The following is a 25,252-nucleotide window of genomic DNA, read 5'->3' as shown; positions in this document are numbered from 1 at the left end:
GTTAACAATATATCAACATATATTATATTTATTATGTAGATAAAAATAGTTTTTAGTAACAAGTATTATGTATCATAAAGTAAGTGTTACTATATGACAATTTTTTTATTATAATGATAACAACCGGTTTGAGTTGAAATATGACTTAGTATACCTGTTTTCCATCTTTTACGATCAAGAGAATGAAGATTCATACTAATACTTGAAAAGAATTCCAAGAGTTAGTTTGGATAAAAATTTAGAAGATTATTTGTTTATTAGTCTTACTTATTTAAGTGTATTTTTATAGTTATTTCCATAGGAAAAATTTTTAGAAGACTATTTTACTTTTAATAATATATAAATATATAGATATAGATAAATCAATTCCTAATTTGAATTTGAATGTACAATTAAATTAAAAAAATAAATTAACCATCATTTCATTATTATTACATGTATTTTCTTATGATAGTTATTTATTTTTATGTAAAATTATTTGTGTTTAATTGATGTAATTTAATTTATTAAATGATAATAAATTGATTTTACCATTAATAGAAAAACGTTTGAATTTTAAAAAGCTAAAAAAATTTTGAAAAAAAATGGCCTGAGCTATGTAGTTTTGAGAGGGACAAAATTTTAGAAGACTATTTTATCTTTGATAATATATAGATAAATATGAATTAATAGAAAACATTTAAATTTTAAAAGGTAAATGTTTTAGGAAAAAAGAAGTCCAAAATATATAGTTTTGAATGAATTTTTTAAAAAAAGACTATTCTACCTTCTATTTATACTAATATGGAAATATTTTTTCAGGTAACTATTTTTTGTTTCCATAATTTGTGAATGATTATATCCTCAATTATTAAAGAAGAAATTAATAATTATAGTAATCACTATTAACCAACTTTAAATAATAAACTACAATATTATATTTTTTTGTTAATTTTATTTTTAAAAATATTTAGAGATAAATATCTCTTTTTCTAAGTAATATATAGATAAAGAAGGCAATGATCAAGCCTATGCATAAAAAAAAATTGGATGTGGCTATGCACTTGCCTTATTAGTATAATCGAACATTTTTCACTTTCAAATTAATTGTTTGAAATTTATTGAAAAATATAAGTTTAGGTGATTTTCATCTTATTTAATATTTCTTTCTCCTTATTTATAGTTTTTAATAAATTATATTACATTTGCTCCTATTTATAAGACCATACTTTAAATAATTATTTATTCTTTTATATAGCATCCAATTTATAGTGTTTGATGTATTCATTATTTTTAGACTAAAATATCCTTAATTAAAACATATTCTATTAATTTGGTAGAATACATTAATTATAGATTTTTTTTAAAAGATACACATTTTAATTGATTAGGAGATTAAATATTATTAATTATGAGAGAAGTAATATATAGATCATATACTCTAATGGGTTAAAGAAAAATGTATATTAATTAAGAGAAAAGATAGCACAAAAGATAGTTTTGGGAAAAAAGTGTAAAAATTGAACAAATTTATTGTTATTAATTATATTAATTATTTTTCTTAATTTTGATGAATTAAGTATTTAAATTTTATATATTAATACGAAAGTAATAATCTATAAGAGTGAGTGTGTCGTTGTTATTTATGTTATACAAAATATGTCAATATAAAATAAGAAATACTATCAAACACACATTTTGGAGTTTTTTACTCAAACAATACTATTTTAAATTTTTTTTACCCAAATAGCAACTGTGCAAATTTATTTTTTCAACTAGCACTATTTACTATTCACGTTCAGAACGGGCCGTTCTGAAACCAGAACGGGCCTTTCCAGATTAAAAAATAACACATGACGAATGGATCAGAACGGACCGTTCCAAATTCAAAATTAGCACATAAAAAGTGGAACCAGAACGGGCCGTTTTGAATCCGGAGCGGGCCGTTCTGGCCTATAAATAAATTTTTTTTGTTCGATTTTCACTTATCAAATACCAAAACTCAGAAACTAACATCAAATAATTAAATTTATTGAATATTAACATTATAAATATAATTAAATAAATTTATTAAAATTCAATACAACAATAAAGATCAATGGTGACGGAAACTGAATTCATGACCAATATTTGGATATGTCTTCCTAGTGTGACCATGCGAGCAAGGGATATGAACTTTTTGGAACTTGCCGCAATCACACCACATTGCATTTAGCCTTACTATAAATCTCCTAGTGGGTCATGCTGTTGGGATTCAAACAAGTCCCACATCGATAAAATAATACAACAAATAACAACTTATATAATACAAACATACTTCAATGATTGAGAGACCTTTTGAGTGATGACCAAAAGTAAAACCGTGAGGGCTTAGGTCCAAAGCGGACAATATTTCATCATTGTGAAGTATGTTTGTGTAATAACCTTATAAAAATAACACTCATAAAATATCCTCTCAGACAAGTACCATAAAATAACCCCATCAGTGGTATCAGAGCCGCAGGTTGGATTCGGTGACAACCAATAACCCTATAACCCCTCATAACTCATAAAATATAATGTGCTATATAAAGACAGATTCCGCTGCATGAAAGGTTAGGTCCCTTGTTTGAGAGGAGGATTGTTGGGATTCAAACAAGTCCCACATCGATAAAATAATACAACAAATAACAACTTATATAATACAAACATACTTCAATGATTGAGAGGCCTTTTGAGTGATGACCAAAAGTAAAACCGTGAGGGCTTAGGTCCAAAGCGGACAATATCTCATCATTGTGAAGTATGTTTGTGTAATAACCTTATAAAAATAACACCCATAAAATATCCCCTCAAACACATACCATATAATAACCCATCAGTGTTTGTATTATAATTTTATTACAAACATACTCCACAATGATGAGATATTGTCCCACATCGATAAAATAATACAACAAATAACAATTTATATAACATAAACATACTTCAATGATTGAGAGGCCTTTTGGGTGATGACCAAAAGCAAAACCGTGAGGGCTAAGGCCCAAAGCGGACAATATCTCATCATTGTGGAGTATGTTTGTGTAACAACCAATAAAAAAAATAACTCATAAAATATCCTCTCAGACAAATACCATAAAATAACCCCATCAGTGGTATCAGAGCCGCAGGTTGGATTCGGTGACAACCAATAACCCTATAACCCCTCATAACTCATAAAATATCCTCTCAGACAAATACCACAATATAACCCCATCACATGCAAGCAAGGGATATGAACTTTTTGGAACTTGCTGTAATCATACCACATTCATTTAGCCTTACTATAAATCTCCTGGCAGGTCATGCGAGCAAGGGATATGAACTTTCTGGAACTTGCCGCAATCATACCACATTTCATTTAGCCTTACTGTAAATCTCCCAGCAGGTCAAACTTCTCTCGGATGTTGCGTTTCTTCCAACTTTGTGCCCAAATCGAGAACTCAAGAGAACTTTCAAGGGTTGACCAAAGTCCAGCAAGATTAGAACAGATGTACATTAGAGAACAACATAATCGTGTAAAAAATTGTTCCTATTGTCACACCCCTGGTCACACTAGGAAGTCATATCCAAATATTGATCATAAATTTAGTTTCCGCCACCATTGATTTTTATTATTGTAATGAATTTTAATAAATTTATTTAGTTATATTTATAATGTTAATATTCAATAAATTTAATCACTTGATGGTAGTCTCTGAGTTTTGGTATTTGATAAGGGAAAATCGAAAGAAAAATGGTCTGAATCTGTAGGCCAAAACGGTCCATTCTGGTTCCACTTTTTGTGTACTAATTTTGAATTTGGAACTTCGCGTTCTGATCCATTAGCCATGTGTTATTTTTTAATTTGGAACGACCCATTCTAGTTTCATAACGGTCCGTTCTGAACGTGAATAGTAAATGGTGCTAGTTGGGAAAATAAATTTGCACGGTTACTATTTGAGTAAAGTTTTTAAAAAAATAATATTATTTGAGTAAAAAATTTCACATTTTATCACACTCTATTAAGTACATTCATACTCTTTTAAATAAATTTTTTTATTAGTTGAAATTTATTAAAGAATATAAATATTGGCAGATGACACATTTTATTTAATGACTCTTTCACCTGATTTTATAATTTTTAATATATATATATATATATATATATATATATATATATATATATATATTAAAAGAAATATATTGCGAGCACTCCTATTGCTTTCAATCATTTGAATTCATTGCAAGATATGTTTATAAGTTTCTATATCCATGTCTTCAATTTACTAGGTAGTTTGTTATTTACTAAATAAAATGACCTCTTGTTATTTAAGTTTATAATATTTGACCATATTACAAATCAGGAGTTAGATGTATGTTAATAAGTAGAGTAGGGACATGGTGTCAAAAAAGAAAGTAGGCACGTGATTAATTCCTCATTATAATCGACTTCTTTGCTTTGGATTTTTGTGGTGGAGTAATGTGTTTCCCTTTCATTCGAGTATGTACCTCAGAGTGGGTGGGTGTACCTGTTGCAGGAAAAACACATGGTAAATAGACACATCAAATTTAAACATCATTGAGTCAGGAATGTAGAATAAGATAAAAAAATAATTGGTTTTTCTCTTTCATATTTCACCTGGAAAGTTAAAAACGGATGAAATATATATATATATTTTTATATTATATATAACTAAAATTTAAAATAAATTATGTATATAAAAATATTATATATAAATATATAATATATTTTAAATTTAAATATATAAATTATATTTTATATTTATAATAAATAATTTATATTATAACATAAAATTATTTTTAATTATTGATAATTATTTATAAAATATTAAAATTTAATTTATAAATAATTATAATAAATAAAAATTATATTAGATAAAATTAAAAAAATATTGAAAACTCTGCTTATCAAGAAAAATTTCTAAAAATACTATCTTGCAAAATAATCTTTTATATTTTATGTAAAAGATGATTTTTTATACTTTATATATAATGGTCGATTATCTTTAACAATAATTTTGTAAAGATTATTTTCTAATAAAAATATTTTTAACAATATTTTAAATAATAAAATAAGCACCAACCTTAAATATACCGAAAATCATGGAAATAACAAATCGAAACGAATAATAAAATGAATGTAGAGATTTTTTTTTAGATCTTCATAACTTTTTGATTTATTTATTTCATTTTTAATTTATATTAAAATTTAATTTTTAAATATTAATAATTATAAAATATAATTTATATGTTAAAAATACTTATTAATTACAGAATTTAATTATAATATAACTTAACGCTTCTATTGTAATTTTAAAATACTAGTTATCTAAAAATATTATACTAATTATAGCAGTGTTAGTTTTTAATTAAATGAAATCCTTAACAACCTATTTTTGATTTGTTATTTTACCATGTTAGGTAGGCGTAGGCAACAAAAAATGAGTGTGGAATTTTGCATTCACTAAATAAAATTTTAACGTAACAGTGACCCAATCTGAGTCTTGGCTTGGCACTTGCATTTTCCATCTGGTCCCTGCATGGTCTTCTTCAACCTCTGCGCACGTTAGCCAACACCTCTTCAACACACTGACACTCCCATTCCCAAATCCCTAATGCCATTGCCAACCCCCAATTCAGCCTCTCCCTAACCCCAATCGAGCTTGCTTCGCCCATTCGCCAAGCAGCAAGCTCCCACTTCCCATTCCAACGAACAACAACCACAATGATGGGCTCCCACAACCACTCCGTCGAGGACCACCCCCTCTCTGCGCCACCTCACCAAATGGAAAACCTCCTACTCCACGACGACCACGGCGTTGGCGGCGACGAAACGAAATCCTTCTCCACCAATTACCGCAGCGCCATGTCCACGCTCTCGGAATCTCACCACCCGCTCTCGCCGCCGATCGTCGCCGCCCCCGCCGAATCTGATCCCCTCCGATCCCCGCCGCACCTGCATTTCCCCGATTCGCCAAACCCTAACACCTCCTCCTCCTACATCGACCCTCCCTCCTACGCCGAAGCCGTGTTTGCCCCCTATGACGGCGAAACTAACGGCGTCGACCCTCCGTCTCCGCCGCTTTCCCTCTCCCGATCCCCCTCCTCGAGCGCGGAGTATTTAAATATCACCGTTTCGAACCCGGTCAAGGAGCAAGAGACCTCGAATTCGATTGTTCCGGGTAGTAACAGCTACGTGACCTATTTGATCACCACGAGGACCAACATTCCCGAATTCGGAGCCAACTCGGATTTCGGCGTCCGGCGAAGGTTCCGCGACGTGGTGACGCTGTCGGATCGCCTTGCGGAGGCGTACCGCGGCTTCTTCATCCCGCCGCGGCCGGACAAGAGCGTGGTGGAGAGCCAGGTGATGCAGAAGCAGGAGTTCGTGGAGCAGCGGCGTGTGGCGCTGGAGAAGTACCTGCGGCGGCTCGCGGCGCACCCGGTGATCAGGAAGAGTGACGAGTTGAGGGTGTTTTTGCAGGTGGAGGGGAGGCTCCCGCTGCCGGCGACGACCGACGTGGCGTCCCGGGTGCTGGACGGCGCGGCCAAGCTTCCCAGGCAGTTGATGGGGGAGAGTGTGCTTGCGCCGCACGAGGTTGTGCAGCCGGCGAGAGGGGGGAGGGATTTGTTGAGGCTGTTCAAGGAGTTGAGGCAATCGGTGGCCAATGATTGGGGAGGTTCCAGGCCCTCCGTTGTGGAGGAGGATAAGGAGTTCCTTGAAAAGAAGGAAAGGATTCATGAGCTTGAACAGCAGATCAATGGTGCATCTCAACAGGTGTTATTTGAGTTTTATGTTTTTAATGGTTCAATGTTGCCTTCAATTTCAGATCATAATGCTCTGTGCATAACTTGTTTGTTAGCGAGTTTATGGGTATTTGTAGTTAGTGTGAATTTTCCAATCACGTGACAATTTTGGTGCAGGCTGAATCACTTGTCAAAGCACAACAAGATATGGGAGAGACAATGGGTGAATTAGGGCTTGCATTTATTAAATTAACGAAATTTGAGAATGAAGAGGCTGTCTCGAACACTCAGAGGATACGGGCTGCTGACATGAAAGGTGTAGCAACTGCTGCTGTCAAAGCTAGTAGATTGTTTCGAGAGTTAAATGCTCAAACAGTGAAACATTTGGTATGCATGACAAATTTTTATTAATTTTTCAGCGATACATTTCTCAGAGTTATCTATTTTAAGCAACAATATATATCATTCTTCATTCTTCCTAAATAAAGGGCAACCCACTAAATTTTGATTATTTTGGAATTTATGCATAGCAGGATACACTTCACGAGTATCTTGGATTAATGTTGGCTGTTCATAGTGCATTCTCGGATCGCTCAAGTGCACTATTGACGGTGCAGACTCTTCTATCAGAATTGTCTTCTTTGCAGTCAAGAGCTGAAAAACTTGAAGCAGCATCATCTAAAATTTTTGGGGCTGACAAAACTAGGGTTCGGAAGTTGGAGGAGCTACAGGAAACTATTAGAGTTACTGAAGATGCCAAGAATGTTGCAATTAGAGAGTATGAGCGAATAAAGGTATGATTTAAGCATATTAGAATTTATTGGTTTCTTTGGGTAGATAGCTTGTCTTCAAACATCTGTATCCTGTATGCTTTGAGGATAGTCTGTGGTCCAAAATGGTATGCATGCTTCAAGCATATGTGATTCAATTGATGATGTTTCTCTTTCATGTGATCTATCGAAGTTGTGTTTTGTTCAACATCTTCTATATCCATCAAAGTTGGTTTTTTAGTCTTCATTTTTCATCAATTGTTTTTCTCTAGATATCTTGAAACTCCAGTGATTGGTTGTCTTACATTCTACTAGTATATCTTAATTGTTTGAGAATAGAGGTTCAGATCATTGTATTTGTATACCTAAGCGTGTTTGTGAATTTGTAGATTGAGCTCCTTATTTCCAATCCACAATGGAAAGATTTCCCAAGTGTTTAGATATTATGATTATTAGGTTTTATTAGTAAGATAAATCCACCTTGAGTAGAGTCTCCTTTCTCTTGTATTTAGCTCATCAGACTCGGTTGTTTTGTCTCTTCTCTATTTTCTGTGGTATCTCTTCTCAGTATCCAAGTTAGAATCTATTCTCTGATATTTGTTTTTGGTGACTCTCTTGTGCTCTTTTAATAGTCTTATTGTTCTTAATATTCCTTTCCTTTCTTGTCTCTATCTCTTTCCCTACCTAAACTCTATATTTATACTTTTCAGAGCCTCTACTATATTTAAACTATGTCAAAAACCACTCCCTAAAGCTTAAACTGTTTGGTAAAGGTACATGGATGTGTTTGATAAATCTAACTACGAGAATTGAAGAATATTCTGGTGAACACTGTTTTTCCCCAGTTTCTATTTCAGACAATGTTCCGTCTTCTGATTTTTGGATTTTGTCTTGACTGGCAGTGATTTGAGTAACTTCAGATGGGTATTTCTCCTGTGGTTTTGAGGCTTTCTGTCAAATGACCTATTTGGGTTTGCCTTTTCTCTTTCTATTATTGCTGATACTTTTGGACTTCTCTTGGTTCCTTCTTCTGGTGTTTCTGCTTAGGGTTTAGGGTTTAGTGGTTTTGGTGTGTTGGGTGCATCTCCAACATATTAATAGTGTTTTCCCCCTATTTCCCTCCTTTCCTCTCTTCAGTCTTCTGTTTGGCTGGTCCAACATTCTCCCAAATAAATTTCTGCCTTTTTCTTTTTGATTGCTGAACTGCTGTTTCGCTCGTTTGTAATTTAGTTATTGTTCTGTCTTTATTCAGAGCGTTTGGTGTCTCTTCCATCTTTGCATGACATGTTCGGTATTTGAAGTAAGATGTGAATAGGCTTTAGAATAGTTTATGTGGTTTAGTTTGTCAAGGATTTATTTTGTGATGATTCTGGACACCAGTAAAAGACCCCGTTTAGTGTTTGTAGATTCAGTAGGGGGTGGGTGGCATGATAGCTGACTTAATATTAATATAACATCAATGCATAATAATAGAGATTCTTATAATATATCAAATTTAGAGCCATACAAATGCATTAGCATAATAAAAATGCGGACACTAATGAAATATATAATACATAAAAAAATTTAGCTAAAAAAAAATGTGTTAGCACAAGCAAAATTCTCTTGCAATATTTTTAATTTAGCACAATAGAAATGTGGACATGCAGGCACTGTTGTGCCTTCCGCTAGTAATTAATATGGGGGAGGGCGTAAGTGAATAACTGATAAGGTTTAAAAGATAAAAGAAATTCTAAAAAGATAATAATAGTCAAAACAATGGAATTGAAAATGGTTTAAAATTAAAAAAAAAAACAATAATTTAAAAGAGGGAGGGGGGCATAATTGATTAATAAGGGGGCTAATTGCGTAATGGAAAAGATTCAAACATAAAAGATAACGTGATTCTGCATGCTCCTGCCACAATCTTGCTGCAAAATGCCTCTATCTTGAACCTGTGTTGCACCATGGAATTACATTCGCGAGGTTAAAAAACGCTAATGCTCTCCACAATTTGCCGCTATCACAGCCCTATTGACTACAAAGTTGTTATGATATTAGGAGTATTAGGTATTAGTCCTTTTGTTGGTGAGTCTCGGCTTGTACCAATTGCATAGTTGCGTGACCTAATTAGTATATAAATATGAGTTTTAGATTTGGGTGCTATAACCTATTACATCTATCAATCATATTTTTATTTATTTATTAGCCAGTCTCTTTTCATTCTTTACTAACCCTCTATCTGAAATTCTTAATAATAAGCTATGTGACTGATCTATTCAATCCCCCATCATCTAACATGTTAGCTTATGTTTCATGCTATCTGGTTTGGCCCTGCTGACAGCATCTTGTTTATAATTTTTACGTTTGGGTATACCACGTCTAAGTCCAATCCTAAAATATCACTTCAAATGTTGGCTTTTATTGATTTTGTCCCTGTCTAATTTCGTTATAAGATTTTATTTATTTATTTTTTTGCATGATGAATTTATTTTTAGTATACTTTGTATGAATCTGGATATTGGATGATGATGATGATGATGCCAATGCAGGAAAACAATAGGAGTGAACTTGAAAGGCTTGATAAAGAGAGGCAAGCTGACTTCTTAAACATGTTGAAAGGATTTGTAGTTAATCAGGTATTATATTTATCTGTTCTTGTTAAACGCCTTCATAAGTAGAAACTATATTTCCCTTTGATGGTTATCACTCTCTATATCTATATTCTACCCATCTGTAGTATTTACCAAAAAAGAAAAATAAACCTAGAGTAGAAATAATATGTGATCCAGATAGGAATTTTTAGAAGCAAGGTAACAAAGCTAATAAATTTTTAAGAACATAGTGGAATCTTTTGTTGAAGAAAATGTGTTTTTATTGCAAAAGGAATTAACCATGTTGTCTCTGCTGGTGTTTGCTCTGACAATAAAGTTGCCATCTTGTCCACACAAAATTTTGTCGTTTTATAGTCTCACCTTAGGTGGTTTGGGTGTGTGGAGAAGACCTGAAGACGCCCCAATAAGGAAAATAGATCAGATCAGATAGAGGCTAGCTAAGGGTAGACGGACACCGAGAAAAACTACATGAGAAACAATTAAGAAGAATTTAGAATTAAATAATTTGCTTATAGACATTTTTTACGACAGTACTTCATAGCATCATTTGATCTATGTAGTCAATCCCATCTAGTGAGAAAAAGGTTTGGCTCAGGTTCTTGTATTGTCCACACAATATATGAACACAATATTCTTCTACACATTAGTTAATCAATACCTACGGCTCTTGCTAATCTGATGAAGTCTATCTCTTTAAGATGTACAGCAGCATGTCATACTCATACAAGAATTTTGGTGCAGTCCCCTACCCACTGTGCATGCGATTCTGAGATGTGGCATCATTGTACTGAATATCAAACATAAATAATTTAATTTGTATATATAACTTACCCCAGCTCCAAGAAATGTATAATGTTCAAAACCAAACACGCATAACACAACCTAAGACTTCAAACCTAAATATGTCAAAGTTGATAAAGTTTAAGTGCTGAGGTTCTTCTTTCAGTGTTACCTTCTAAGCAACATCTAAGGAGATGTGGGTTTAAAAGTAGAAGTATCATATAATATCGCATGAAACCATCGAGGCTAGAGAATTTTTTCTCCTTTTCTGTTCATATTTCATTCTCCAATAATAACACACTCGTTCTATTCTTGAATTATGTTTTGTTGGTGCATTGATCTCTGTAGTCTGTAAGATGTTAAAATATTGAAAGCATGCTTGAGAAGCTAGAGACAAGATTCTAGTGTTCTATATGTCTATGCTTTTAAGAGTAGTTGTCTATCTTTAGTTGCGTTTATCTGCTGTTTTGTCCCCATGTAAGTAAGCCTCTTCGTGAATGAATAGGTGGGGTATGCTGAGAAAATAGCAAACGTCTGGACAAAAGTTGTTGAAGATACCCGTGGATATGTGGATGAAAGCACTTGATATGTGGCTGTAAATTAAATCTTTATTTTATTCATTGATGTGCCACTCCCTGGAAATACGTCTGTAGTCATGACAATAAACTAATGGAAGCTCTTTATGGGTTCTTAGGCTCTTTCTCGCATTTTATACCTCAGAGCATTTCTTTCACATCATTAAAAGCTTACTTGTTGTACATTACTTGCTATTTGTTCGATTCTTGCTGCTTTTCCGAGGTTTTTATTTGGTTGCATAATCTTTTCCCAGTTGTCTAAAGCCGATCATATCACCTAGTTGTGTTAAAATGACTTTACCAAAAAATATACTTCCTGCATATGAATTTAGGCACATTTAGTTTTCTTTGTTTTTGATGGGACGCTTCGCTTAGTAGAGTCTCTTGGGATGTTCTAAAGAGCAATTTACTTATAGGGACATTTCGTTGCGGTTAAATTATTTGTGCTTAACCATGACATGCTATTGTAGGCAAATAAAGCATTAAGCATGTAATTAGATATTCAATCTTTTAATTATTTGTATAAGAAAAATTATCTATTAGAAAATATTAGTTTTTAAAATGAATCTTTATCCTTCGGTAAGTTTATTTTCCTAAAACCTTTAATTTTTTATTTAAGATTTTTACGAATCAAATTAAATTTCCTTCTATTTAAAACACATTAACTAAGAGCAATTTTATCAGAAATATATATTTTTTAAAATTTTCTTTCTCCGAATTCTAATATCCCTTGTGAAATAAATATATATTTTTTACTATATCTTTATACTTTTATAATTGTTTCATATCTATCATAACACCTAAAGTATTTAAATAAAAATAATTTCCAAAATATTTAGATTGTTTCATATTCTAATCTTATCGCAATTCCTAAAATGTTTAGACAAAAAAAAAACTCCTAAAATATTAACGAGAAGTGAGAATACGAAAGTTGTAGAAAAAATAATGGACTAGGTTTAATTTTGTCTAATTTTAATAGTGAAAGTCTAAAAGACTTGCTCCAAAAAACTTTGAAAAATTAAAACTATACACGATTCAAATTAGTGACAAAAATTTGTAATTAAGCATAAATTTTATATACGACTGTTATTTTCTATTTCCTTTCCCCTTTTTGGTTTCATACAAGATTTTCCATCACTTTTTTTTTTTTTAATTTTTAATTTTTTAGAAAGGCCGAGGATATGAGGAGACAAAACATACATGCAGCTATGGCTGGGTTTTATCGTTGCTTTCACCTCCATCTATTTATTTATTTATTTATTTTTAAATTGATTTACATAAAATAATTAGTTTGGTAAAATTCAACAAGGCCTTACAGCCTTCATATTATACCATAAGTAAAAGGCTAGTTTGCTATGTACTTATCATATTAATCACAGCTTAAGTGTACTTGTTTTCAATGATGCGGATGTGGGATTGCTTACAATACCAAGTGCATTTTTAAGTGATTGACCAAAGCTTGAATATTCAGTAGCTATACATAAACACGGCAATGGTATCTTCGCTGAGACATGCATCTATGCTTACTATTTACAAGACAGTCTAATTTATGATATTCATAGCTTGAGGTGGAGACCACGGTTGAACTTGTCAACATATCAAAATCTTACTCCTCATTTTCAACATTAAGGGTCTATTTGATAGAGAAGAAGAAACAGATAGATACAAAATAGAGTAAAATTTGATTATTTGATTGAAGAGAAATACGTATGAAATAAGGTATATAAATAAAAAAGAGAAAATAGAAATAAATAAATAAAATAGAATAAAAAAGAATAAAATAGAAAATTAAAATACTTTTGAAAATATTTTTTCATTAATTATTTTCATTTTAATCAATTAAATACAAAATTATATAACTAAATAAATAATATTTTGAAATAAAATAAATAACTAATTAAAAGTAAGTAAATAATTCTAAAATAATTTTTTATATTAAAAACTAGTTAAAATAATAAATTTAAATTAATTAAATAAATTTAAAGTATATAAACAATTGAAAAATCGTATAACATTTTAAACTTTCTGGAATAAAAAAATTGTAATTGATTTCATAAACATTTTTGTAAGAAAACGTAATCGAATTAAACTTTTATTTAATTAATTAACATTTTCTGCCTGTTTTCAAACCACTAATATGTGTTTAAAAACTTGAAGAAACTAATTATGACAGTTTATGACAATTAGAACTATAAAAAATTCAATTAATGTCTATTTTATGGCGGTTCTAAAATCAGTAGTAAATAATCGTCAATAAATATGAAGAGAGTAGTTCCTCACACTATTTCTACGGATATAAACACAAAAAGGTGCGAAACTCACATCTCAAAACCCTAAACCCTAAATACAACTCAAATCAACCAAACAAACTTCTATTTTATTTCTTATCTATTTCTTCTCCTTCCATGTAATTTCTTTTACATCAAAGAGGGCTAACCGTTGCTTATTAAAAATAATGTTATTTGTATGGTAAATATATACATTTAATTATACTATAGGGAGTAAAAAAGGAAAACAAAAGAATAAAAATGATCTAATGAAAAGTAATGTTGTTCATATATTAAATTGTGCACTAAATTTCACTACAGGAAGAGAGAAAAAATGTTAAACATTATAAAATAGTAAAAAATTGTTGTAAGAATAAAATTATTTTTTCACAAAATATTTTTTACATTAATACTGTTTCATTGGAGGTAAAAATGGAATGGGATGGGTATGTGTTTCATTATTTTAATCTCCATTCCCATTCTCGTACCTTATTCGGCCTATATTCGTTATTGTTCCCATACGTGACAGATATGAAATTTGTGTCCCCATTGATAGTGAATTTGGGATGCATATTACAATGCATTAATTTAGGATGATTTGACATTTAATAGTATAAATAATTGATATATTACATAGGGATGGCAATGGGGCCCCATGGGGGCGGGTAATAGTAAACCCTCCCCCGCCCCGCTGAATGAAAATTGGCCCCATACCCACCCCATATCCGTGCGGGTATCCATTAAGCGGGTATCCATGAATTTCTTGAATACCCACAGGTATCCACGGATATCCATGGATATTTATAAAATTTTTAAGAAATTAAAAAAAATATATTACAAATAATTTTAAATTTATATTTTAATGTCATTGAAATATTAAAAATAAAAATTCAATGTTAATTTTGAACTTTTATTTAATGTTAATTTTGTTGAAATAATAATAAAAATTCAAGATAATCAATAACTTAAAATACATCAATCTCACAAGTTAAAGTCTCATCACAAAGCTACAATGATTCAATCATAATTCCAAATGAAAGTAAATAACTTAAAATACATAAATCTTATTGATCCAATCAAAGTTAGAAAATTAATCAAATTACATCCAACATAATTCTATAACATGCTTAACACATGTCCGTAACTTCATCAACCTCACTTTTGTAGAAAAATAAGATGAGAGAGTGTAGTTTTAGGATTATGTGGTACAAGGATAATTAGGATATTTAAGAAATAATATTAAACGGGTATCCGCGGGTATGGATATCATCATACCCGCCCCCGCCCCATTTATAAACGGGTAAAAAATTATCCGTCCCCATTATCCGCGGGTACCCAATTAGTCTATCCATTTATTATCCGTAGCGGGTTTTATCCACAGATACCCGCGGGTGCGGGTATTTTTGCCATCCCTAATATTACATGCGATTTGTATTAGTGAGTTTAGCTGGGGATGATTGTAAATTTTTATCAATATTCACTATTTGACCCGCTTTTACATTTTATTCTTGTTGGATTTGGATGTTCTTGGTGTTCCTTAAAAGATAAGAGAGTTCTACAACTTCTCTGCTAGGAGCAAAGGTCATGTTAAATTTTTCAAAAATGCATTGCAAAGTTGTGACCCTGCATAATATTTTCTTTTTATTTTTAGAATGTAATGTTAGGATTTGTTTAATGTTGTAATTAGTTGATTTAGTTGGCTGAGCCTTTAATTTCTTTGATTAGGCTTATTAGTGTAGTTTATAAATAAGTGTAACATATGTACACTTGATAGAGTATACCTCATATTTCAGAAATTGAGTTTCTTTTCTTAAAAGTCTCTCAAAATTCTCTCTCTCTCTCTTTCACACACAAAAATTTTCTCTTTTACTTACACGAATTGAATTGCTACAACATGATTATGATGTGTGGCTAATTTGTTAATTGATTCTAGGTTTCAAGAACTACGGTAAAATTTAAGTTCTTGATCTTTTTACCAAACATATTCTCTATTTCTCTTTTTCTGTATTTTAGGTTTAATTTTCATTTTTCATGATTGTGAATTTCATTTGGATCTAGAACAGAGATTGAAGATTAATTTTATATCTAAATTTAGATTTAAATTTAGACTTGAAATAATCTAAATTGCCTAATTCCACCATTCTCCGTTCTTAAATTTTATTAAAATTGTGAAATTGTGATTACATTTTATGTTTTGATGGAATTCATATATCTAGATTTAGATCTACGTTTTTGATTAAATTTGTGTTGAATTTGATTGATTGAAAATTCAGATTTATTGTTGAACTATGAAAATTTTACTATATGGATTGAAACCTTAGATTGGTACTTCTTCAATTGAATTCTTAATTCTTAATTCTTTGTTTTGTTGATTAAATACTATTTTGAAATATTAAATCCCCTTACTAATTTCGTGTGATAAAACACAAATTAAAAGTGGTTGTATCTTGATGAATAATGATCTAGGTTGTTCCTTATATTACAAATTTTTAGGAGAAATCTAGTTTACTTTTGATAATGACTCGGCAATGCTATCACTCATCCTCGTTTTCATCGGATATCATGTATACTTGTACCCACCCCTTACTTGCTTAGAAATTAATTAAATATTTTAAAAACATATATAAAACTAAGAATTTCAACATAGAGTAACAATTACAAAATTAAATTAGTTAAGTTTCATTTAACATAAATTTAAAATAAAGTAAGAATTACATAAATGTCAAGTAAATTTTTTTTAAAAATAAATCAAGTTTATAGACATTTAAAATTAGTACGAGTACAGATAGGTAAGAATGTACACATCCCTTCCTCGTACCCGATTCAAAAAATTGGATATTACTTGTACTCGTATCTGATCAAACCATGTATTCTCCATCAAAGTCGAGATGAATTTAAGTATTATCTACAAATATGAATTTACTTGTCATCCTTAGTTGGAAGGGAAGGAAGAGGAAGAGAGAAAAATTTTACAAAATTTTCTTTTTTTGTTTAATATTTAGGAGAAGATGGGAGGAAAATCCCTTTTAATCTAATTTTATCTCTCATCCGATATTTGGAAGATTTGGAGAAGAGAGAAGGGGAGGGAGAAATTTTTAAAATATTTTTAATACAATGTCTAAAATATTCGTACTTGTTTTTTAAATTTAGAATTATAAAATTATAATATTAAATTAGATTTTAAAAATCCCCTCCCTTCTCTCCTAGATCAAATAAGAAAAAGTTATCTCTATTCATCTTTCAACCAAACATAATTTCTAATTCTTCTCTCTCCCATTTTTCTCCTCCCCTTTATTAAAATTTCCCCCCTTTCCTTCTTTAAAGCAAATAGACTCTAAAAAAGATATAATAACTTATATCATAAAAAAGATTTTTAAAAATATCTGAAATAGTTTTTAAAGAAATATATTTGTGAACTTTTCTTACGATTTTTAATTAATTTTTTTCTCATTCACTAAGCAAGTTTCTAGTATGGGTTTTAACTATTGAGAACTTTAGATGGCTTTTTATCATGGTCTATATAGATTTGCTGGATACTTAATTGATTCACAATTGTCTTAATTAAGTTAGCAATGAAAAGCTTATATACAACAAAAAAAACAGTAAAGTCTATTTTGAATTTCCAACATGCCATTCTCAATATAGTTATTAGCATACTTAATTGGGAGATTTCCTTTTGTGACTTTTATCGCTTGGTGTATAACTCTCTTTAAGGAAATTTTCATAGGTCTAAGAACTAGTTGAGTTGTTACAATTGAATAGAATTGTTTGCAGTTTGAGTCTGTGTAGCTATTCTCTAGGTGAGCCTCTGGTAAGTGATGACAATCCTAACATGTAATCTTTCCAATAATATTTATTAGAATACAAATAAAATCTCATTTTATTACAAATAAAGATTTATAAATACACATACTCCATTAGTAAGAAATTTTATGAGTGATGGTCAAAAATAAAATCATGAAATTATAAACTTAAAATGAACAATATTCTATCAATATAAAAATGTGTAAATAACCCATGATCAACACAATATCATACTCTTCTTGAGAAAAATATATAGATCTCCCATAAACAAATACCATTTGATTTTATGTGGAGAAACAACACAACACAATTTGCATATTTGATTTTATGTAGAAAATTGATACTAATTAAGTCTAGAATTAATTCACAATTGAAACAACTTTAAGTAGCTTTCACGTTAGTTAAATTTTATAGTTTTATTACTAAATTGTTTTTAATTGTTTTTTTACATAATTGTTTTTAAAATAAAAACACTCAAACAAATCTTAACACTTTAAAATTAATTTTGTCAAACATTCATCCAAACATATACTAGAACTACTAGAATTTATCTAATTACATGCGATTTTTCCTTCAAATTTTTATGAAAAATTTGCAGGAAACGTTGTTCTTACAACTTTTTCTGCAAAATTTTATTTGCAGGCAATACTTTTGTGGATAATATATTTTTGCGAATTTTAAAATTTGCAAGAAATTTTCCTGTGAAAAAAATTTGCAGGAAATTTTCCTACTAAAGAAAAATTTGCAGGGAAGTTTCTTGCAAAAAAAAGTTGAAGAAAAATTCGCAGGAAAGCTTCCTACGAATTTTTTCGCAAGAAATTCTGTAGGAATATTTCTTATGATAATAAATTAAAGAAATTACTATAAATTCTATAAATAATTCTTCAACTTTCAAATGCTCACAATGAATTCATTCGAAACATTTGTTTTCATGCCTCCAACATGTGATATATAATCTTTTAAATTCTAAGATTGTAGATTATAAGCCTAACACTCAACCATACAAATCAACTTGTAAGGTAAGTGTTGTCCCAACTTATATACTCTTTAATTGTTTTATTTTCAATCGATGTGGGACTTGAAGTTTTTTTAAAATATTAAACTTATAAATTTAAATATATTTTTATTTTTCATGCGGACTAAAATGTGCAGGAAAATCTGCAGGAAAAGTTACGTGCAAAATATTTCTACCATTTGGAAAACATTACTTGCGAATTTTTTTTTGCAAAAAAATGTGCAAGAAAAAAAATAAAATTCTTACAATATTTTCTGCAAAATTTTTACCATGAAAAAAAATTTTCTATGATCATTAAAATTGTATCAAAATTTGCAAAAATTTCTTACAAATTATTTTTTGTAAAAAAATTTATAAAAAATATCTGTAAATTATTTTTCGTAAATAAATTCGTAAAATTTTTTTGTGAAATTATTATTGCAAGAAAATTTTTGCGAATATTTTTTTTAGAAAAATTCACAGAAAAATAACACTTTTATGTAATAAAGATATATTATAAATTGAGTTAACAAAAATTCTTATTAAGACTTTCTCTTTGATTTTGGGCGCTCTGGAACCAAATTCTTAACTACGCCCTTGACTAAAATGTATGTATAGGTTAATTATATCAAAAATTTATTGAGCAACATTGGTGTCGTTCAATAAATTATTGTACATTATTACTATTTTCTTTTTTACTATTTAAAATGATAAACAGTTATTTCGTGGTAAGTTAAAATATGCCTGATATACATCAAGGTTGGTCCATGTATCAGAACCTGATGATCCAATAAACCTGAACTAATCTAATTAAAAAAAATATGAGTTAATTCCGACCATCAAATTGGTTTGAATTTGAATTGAAAAAAATATTTTACTAATAATAATAATAACAATAATAATATTAAGTTTGGTTTGGATTAATAAATTTGGACTATTATTAAAGATGGGTGAACCCGTGGACATAATCCAATGGCATGTCACCGTTTTCAATAGATCCAAGGTAGTTCTAGACTCGGTAAGCGACTTGCGAGACTAAACTTTTCTGTTCCTGAATGCAAACTTTGTCTAAGAAAGAAGACATTCTCAATGCTCATCAAAATTCAGAGTTGGCTGTTGCAGCCAAAGGTATGGAGATTAGTGTGTTTCGTTTCATCTATCGTTGGACTTCTGTGTTATGCTCTTAGTTCCTCTTTCAATCATTTATTTGGAAATTGGACATGGTGGAAGATATTTCTTTATATCGTGTTTAGTTTCTTCATCTCCCTTGCCGTCTTACTCGCAAAGGCATGGGAATGCTCCACCTCTCGCTGTCTGAAAGCTCACACAGCTTTTTTGATTTTGTTAGTCACTTCTGTATACTCTTTTTTCTTCGACAAAGAAGTGAAAGGGAAGCCAGATGCATATAATCTAGTCTCGTGTGTTGCCTTTGCTATCATGTCTTTAGGCTTGTCAAGACTGAGTCACTTGGGATTTGAGGTTGATCTCCTTTATTTTTTCAGTGGTGTTCTCACAGTACAACTCATGAAAATAAAACCATGGTTAGTCATAGTTGGAGGGAGTTTCAGTTATTCCCTCATCATTCTTCGTTCCACTTTGAATGCTCTACCAAGAACCGGGTATCTCGGACTCACTGTCCAAGATCAAGTAGTCATTGAAATTGTTTCACTCTCACAAGGAACTAGTGAAACTGCTTCTCAAGCTGATTCACCCCAAGAGGTTGATGCTCCTCCAGAAAATGAGGATCGAGGATTCACAGTGACTCAAGTTGTTTCACGTAATTCACTGCAAGGCATAAGTGAGAGTGATAATAATATTAATATCATGCCACGATTCATAGAATGTATAGAGACACTTAAGAAGGAGAATGGAAAACTTATTGATGCAATTTCCAAGCATGTAGACGGATACCTTAAAACTAACGTGGCGGAAATCCATGCCGACAACAACTTAGTGGTGGATGTGTTGCCGTTGGGAATCATCAAAGACCTTCAAGAAACCGTGTGGTTGATGCTGACAAGAGGGTTTGGAGAGGACTGCTGGAGAGCGTACAGTTCTTGCAGGAGGGAATTCTTGAAGGAGTGTCTATGGGCATTTGGGTTGCAAATGCAAGATCTCAACACGGAGGACATTGACAAGATTGAGAAGGTTCGGTGTTGGTTAACAAAGGCTTTACATGTAGCTGACAATATACTCTTTCCCAATGAAAGGAGACTCTGTGATCGCGTCTTTAAGGGGGCCTCTTCCTATGCAGATATTGCTATCAGGGAGGTTTCTAGGGAATTGACAATTAGTCTACTGCGCATTGCCAACCACTTGGCAACTTTTCTTGAGTGTAGAAGTTTTGCATATTGTAAGGACGGCCAGCTTCATCCGAATATACGTGAACTGATGCAAAAAATTTGTGGTGTTTGCATAAGAAGGGAAAGTAGATTTAGGCAAGGTTTAGAAAAATACACCATGATTGATAAAGAGAGGAAGCTTTCACCGCCGGTGCATGTGGCCAGGATAATAATAACAGAGTTGTTAGAGAGAATTTTGGAAGCGGACTCCAAAAATTACAATAACCATGCTCTGGGTTATGTTTTCGTCATGAACAATCTTAGATACATAGAACGAGAGGCAAACTTGTATGGATTGGTACCAATTTTTGGCCACGAATGGCTCCGAAAAAACACAATAAAATTCCAACAAAACCTCGAACTGTATCAGAAAAGCTCATGGAATAAGATTGTGGACTTGTTGAAGATGGACATTAATAATGAGTCAGAGCCTGATGTTGCAGTTGGGTTAATGAAAGACAAGCTCCGTTCCTTCAACAAATACTTTGATGAGATATGCAATGTTCAGTCTACATGGTTTGTCTTTGATGAGCAGTTAAGAGAAAAAATAATAAAATCCATAGAAAACATCTTGTTGCCAACATATGGAAACTTCATTGGGAGGTTTCAGGATTTTTTTGGAAAGTACGCTTATGAGCACATCAAGTATGGAATGTTTGACGTAGCAGATCGAATCAACAATCTGTTCCTGGCAGGGGAGTAGATGAATCCGATGCTGGAATGAGAAGGAAAGATACCCTAGTTATTTAGCATACAAAAACATTTAAGATTAAGTTCCCAAAGGATGTGTACCCTTGTGTTATATAGCATTGTATGTTTCAAGTTTCAACACAATAACAAATGTATGTTTCCTTTTATTTTGTTTCCATGTTTAAGATTGGCTTGACTCAAGTTCATGTTTGAGTAGATTTTCTTAATTTCATGCCGGAAGAGAAGGAAATGGTACGTAAGTTTGATAGATTGAATAATGGCTTGACTCAAATTTAAGTCCAAGTAAGTTGGAACACAAAATATATCTTTTGTTTAATTCTTGGAAAAAGGGTCTGTCGAGAAATTTGTTAACAGCAGTTATAACCAGAGAAATAAAATAAAATCACTCATCACTATCATCATTTAGGATTCTCAAGTATTCAAACTATTGGCAGTATGGTAATTTATTTTTTCCTTTTCTGAAATTTCTTTCCATCTCAAACACGACCTTATGCGCTTCTTACAACATCACATCCAAATTTTCTTCGCTAATAAATACATAAAATAAAACTAAGGAGACTTGTCGGATTTATATATGTTGCTCATTTTGAAGATGTGTGATATGCAGAACCTGAAGTGTGAAAACATTATTTCCTAGTGTTTTGCCTCGATTTATCTTCTCGAAGGAAAATATACCAGAAGGGACATAAGATACACATACACTAACTATGCTCTTTCGGTGGTCGACAAATAAAGCACATAGAAGGTAATGATTTTGAGTATAGGTCGACAAATTCTATACTGTTGGGTATCAGAAAGAATGAGCGGAATGCGGAAGCACCGGATCAAGTTAATTAGAGATAGAGAGAAGTAAGTAGAGAGACAAGAAAAATAAATACACACCAAGTTTACGTGGAAACTCCAAAGACGGAGAAAAAACCACGGGCGATCAAGAGCAAGATAATTCCACTATGTAGAAATAGGAGAGTACAAGAAGTTCTCTAATATCATGAGAACAAAGAGATAATCTCTCAAATATAGACTAAAAATACTTTCTTGAATCTTTCCTCTCTATGTATGATTTTTCTCAAGTGTGTAGATTGCTGAATCAATTGCAATTTGCTCCAAATGCTTGATGCCTTATATAGGCATTGAGAAGAAGCGTATGCACCCAGAATAAGGAAACCTGGAACAAAACAAGGAGCAAAAAAGAGGAAACCATGCATGGAATCATGGCCTAAAATCAAGGAAACGTGTTTTCCTTAAAACAGGAAATATGGAAGAAATTTGTGCCATAACTTTACAATCTCCACCTTGGCTCAAATTTAATAAGTTGCTCATCGCCAGATAAAGCCCCAGAGGGGCAATCATTTGTTGTAGAGACCAACCAAGCCCAAACAATGTTGAAACTTGGCATTCGGAAGTGGCTTAGTAAGCATATCTGCTGGATTCTCAAATGTATGTACCTTTTGTAGTAGAACTTCACCAATAGTAACAATATCTCGGATAAAGTGATGTTTAACATCTATGTGTTTGGTCTTGTCGTGGTAACGACTATTCTTAGTCAAATGAATGGCACTCTGACTATCACAAAATACAGTAAGAACATCTTGTGTGAGACCAAGTTCTTTGACCAAACCTCGGATCCAGAGAGCCTCTTTCACACCCTCTGTTGCTGAAACATATTCTGCTTCTGTTGTAGATAATGCTGCAATAGATTGAAGTGAAGCTTTCCAACTGATAGCAGAATTACAGAGAGTAAAAATGTAGCCAGAAAGAGATCTTCTTCTATCAAGATCACCACCATAATCCGAATCAACAAAACCTGCAACATTATTAGTTGTAGCTTTGTTTTTGTCAAACACCAAGCCAATATTACTAGTACCTTTAAGATACCGAAAAATCCATTTTACAGCACTCCAGTGATCCTTTCCAGGATTATGCATGTATCGGCTCACCATGCTAACAGCATATGCTAAATTAGGTCTAGTGCACACCATATCATACATTAAACTGCCAACTGCACTAGCATATGGAACGTGTGACATACGCTCCATCTCTTCTTTTGTTTGTGGGCAAAGGTCTGAAGATAACTTGAAATATGCAGCAAGTGGAGTAGAAACAGGTTTACAATTATTCATATTAAATCTGTCAAGTAATCTCTCAATATATTTTTGTTGAGATAAGAATAATTTACCAACTTGTCGATCTCTATGAATCTCCATGCCAAGAATTTTCTTAGCTGCACCTAATTCCTTCATCTCAAACTCATTATTGAGTTGAGCTTTCAATTTGCTGATCAAAGACTTGTCATGTGATGCAATCAACATATCATCAACATAAAGTAACAAGTATATGAAAGTTCCATCAGGAAATTGTTGAAAATAAATACAATCATCATATTTACTCCTGGAATAACCTTGCCCAATCATAAAGGAATCAAATTTTTTATACCATTGTCTGGGTGCTTGCTTGAGGCCATATAAAGATTTCTTTAATTGACAAACAAGATGCTCCTTACTAGGAACAACAAATCCCTTAGGCTGATCCATATAAATTTCTTCTTCCAGCTCTCCATGTAGAAAAGCTGTCTTTACATCAAGTTGCTCTAATTCTAAATCAAACAGAGCAACAAAAGCAAGCAAAATACGAATGGAAGTATGACGAACAACAGGTGAGAAAATCTCATTAAAGTCAATACCTTCCTTTTGATAAAAGCCTTTAACGACTAATCGCGCCTTGCATCTAGGATCTTCAACCCCTGGAATGCCATCTTTCTTCTTATAGATCCATTTACACCTTAGAGGTCGTTTGCCTTTGGGGAGCTTTGTCAAATTCCAAGTGTTGTTCTTGTGAAGACTTTCAATTTCTTCATTCATAGCCACTAGCCACTTAGCAGAATCAACACAAGAAACAGCTTCACTATAGCTGGTAGGTTCAACATCATCATTTACCTCTTGTGCAATAGACAATGCATAAGCAGTCAAATTGTCATCAGTGTATCTAGCTGGCAATTTTATCTGTCTTCTTGTCCTATCTCGTGCAATGTTATATTCTTCCTGTTGCTGAATAGGATGATCATCACCATGATCATCAATGCTAGACTCAGTGGTAGAGGAAGATGGAACATCAACATTAGGAGCTACAGATTTTAACTCTAACTCCACCTTCTCGCTAGTACCTTGCAGATTATTAGTACTGGAAGAAGACACAGATGATTGTTTTCCAGAAGATAATAATGCATCCTCATTAAAAGTCACATCTCTACTAAGAATTAATCTTCGTGACTTAGACTCAGAACACCATAAACGATAACCTTTAGATTCAGATGCATAACCAAGAAATATGCACTTAATAGCTCTAGGAGCTAATTTTCCATCATTAACATGTGCATATGCAGGACATCCAAAAATTCTTAAATTAGAATAATCAATAGGATTACCTGACCAAATTTCTTCTGGAATCTTGAAATTAAGTGAAGAGTGTGGAGATCGGTTGATCAAGTAGCAAGCTGTAGATGCTGCCTCGACCCACAACTCACGTTGATGCCATAACCCAGCATTTGAGAGCATACAACGAGCTCTCTCAAGGATAGTTCTGTTTAAACGTTCTGCAACACCATTCTGTTGGGGTTTACCTGGAATGGTTTTGTGTCTAGCAATACCATGATTTGCGCAGAACTCATT

At 32.0% G+C, this 25,252-nt stretch overlaps 2 protein-coding genes and 1 long non-coding RNA gene across 4 annotated transcripts; all 3 read left to right on the top strand.

Moving 5' to 3' along the window:
- Nucleotides 1-5,483: 5,483 nt before the first annotated feature.
- Nucleotides 5,484-11,657, top strand: LOC109787834 (sorting nexin 2A). Of its 2 annotated transcripts, none has more exons than XM_020346412.3 (5): nucleotides 5,484-6,781; nucleotides 6,928-7,137; nucleotides 7,281-7,544; nucleotides 10,052-10,138; nucleotides 11,400-11,657. In XM_020346412.3, the coding sequence occupies exons 1-5, from the start codon at nucleotides 5,729-5,731 to the stop codon at nucleotides 11,478-11,480; spliced, it is 1,695 nt and encodes a 564-aa protein (XP_020202001.1). In that variant the 5' UTR covers nucleotides 5,484-5,728; the 3' UTR covers nucleotides 11,481-11,657. The 2 variants fall into 2 exon arrangements, with proteins under 2 accessions (XP_020202001.1, XP_020202008.1); XM_020346419.3 differs by having other exon boundaries at nucleotides 5,485-6,781; nucleotides 7,284-7,544.
- Nucleotides 7,556-8,765, top strand: LOC145951651 (uncharacterized). The gene is made up of 2 exons (XR_014429517.1): nucleotides 7,556-8,344; nucleotides 8,423-8,765. It is a non-coding gene; the product is annotated as an uncharacterized LOC145951651 (long non-coding RNA).
- A 7,855-nt stretch (nucleotides 11,658-19,512) lies between the features above and the next one.
- LOC109809895 (exocyst complex component EXO70B1) lies at nucleotides 19,513-22,087 on the top strand. The gene has a single exon (XM_083063470.1). The coding sequence runs from the start codon at nucleotides 19,624-19,626 to the stop codon at nucleotides 21,577-21,579; it is 1,956 nt and encodes a 651-aa protein (XP_082919596.1). The 5' UTR covers nucleotides 19,513-19,623; the 3' UTR covers nucleotides 21,580-22,087.
- The last annotated feature ends 3,165 nt before the right edge of the window (nucleotides 22,088-25,252 follow it).

Source organism: Cajanus cajan, chromosome 9, assembly GCF_000230855.2.
Source record: "Cajanus cajan strain Asha chromosome 9, NIPB_CcT2T_4, whole genome shotgun sequence".
NCBI classification, from domain to species: domain Eukaryota; kingdom Viridiplantae; phylum Streptophyta; class Magnoliopsida; order Fabales; family Fabaceae; genus Cajanus; species Cajanus cajan.
The sequence above is the reverse complement of the archived record's forward strand: the minus strand, read 5'-3'. Positions and strand labels throughout refer to the sequence as shown.

What these genes read in the sequence shown, in the direction of transcription:
- LOC109787834 (XM_020346412.3), top strand. Translation starts at nt 5,729, where the DNA reads ATGATGGGCTCCCACAACCACTCCGTCGAGGACCACCCCCTCTCTGCG. An exon ending in TCAATGGTGCATCTCAACAG is followed by an intron (nt 6,782 to 6,927) that starts GTGTTATTTGAG and finishes ATTTTGGTGCAG; the next exon opens with GCTGAATCACTTGTCAAAGC. An exon ending in GAGAGTATGAGCGAATAAAG is followed by an intron (nt 7,545 to 10,051) that starts GTATGATTTAAG and finishes ATGCCAATGCAG; the next exon opens with GAAAACAATAGGAGTGAACT.
- LOC109809895 (XM_083063470.1), top strand. Translation starts at nt 19,624, where the DNA reads ATGCTCATCAAAATTCAGAGTTGGCTGTTGCAGCCAAAGGTATGGAGA.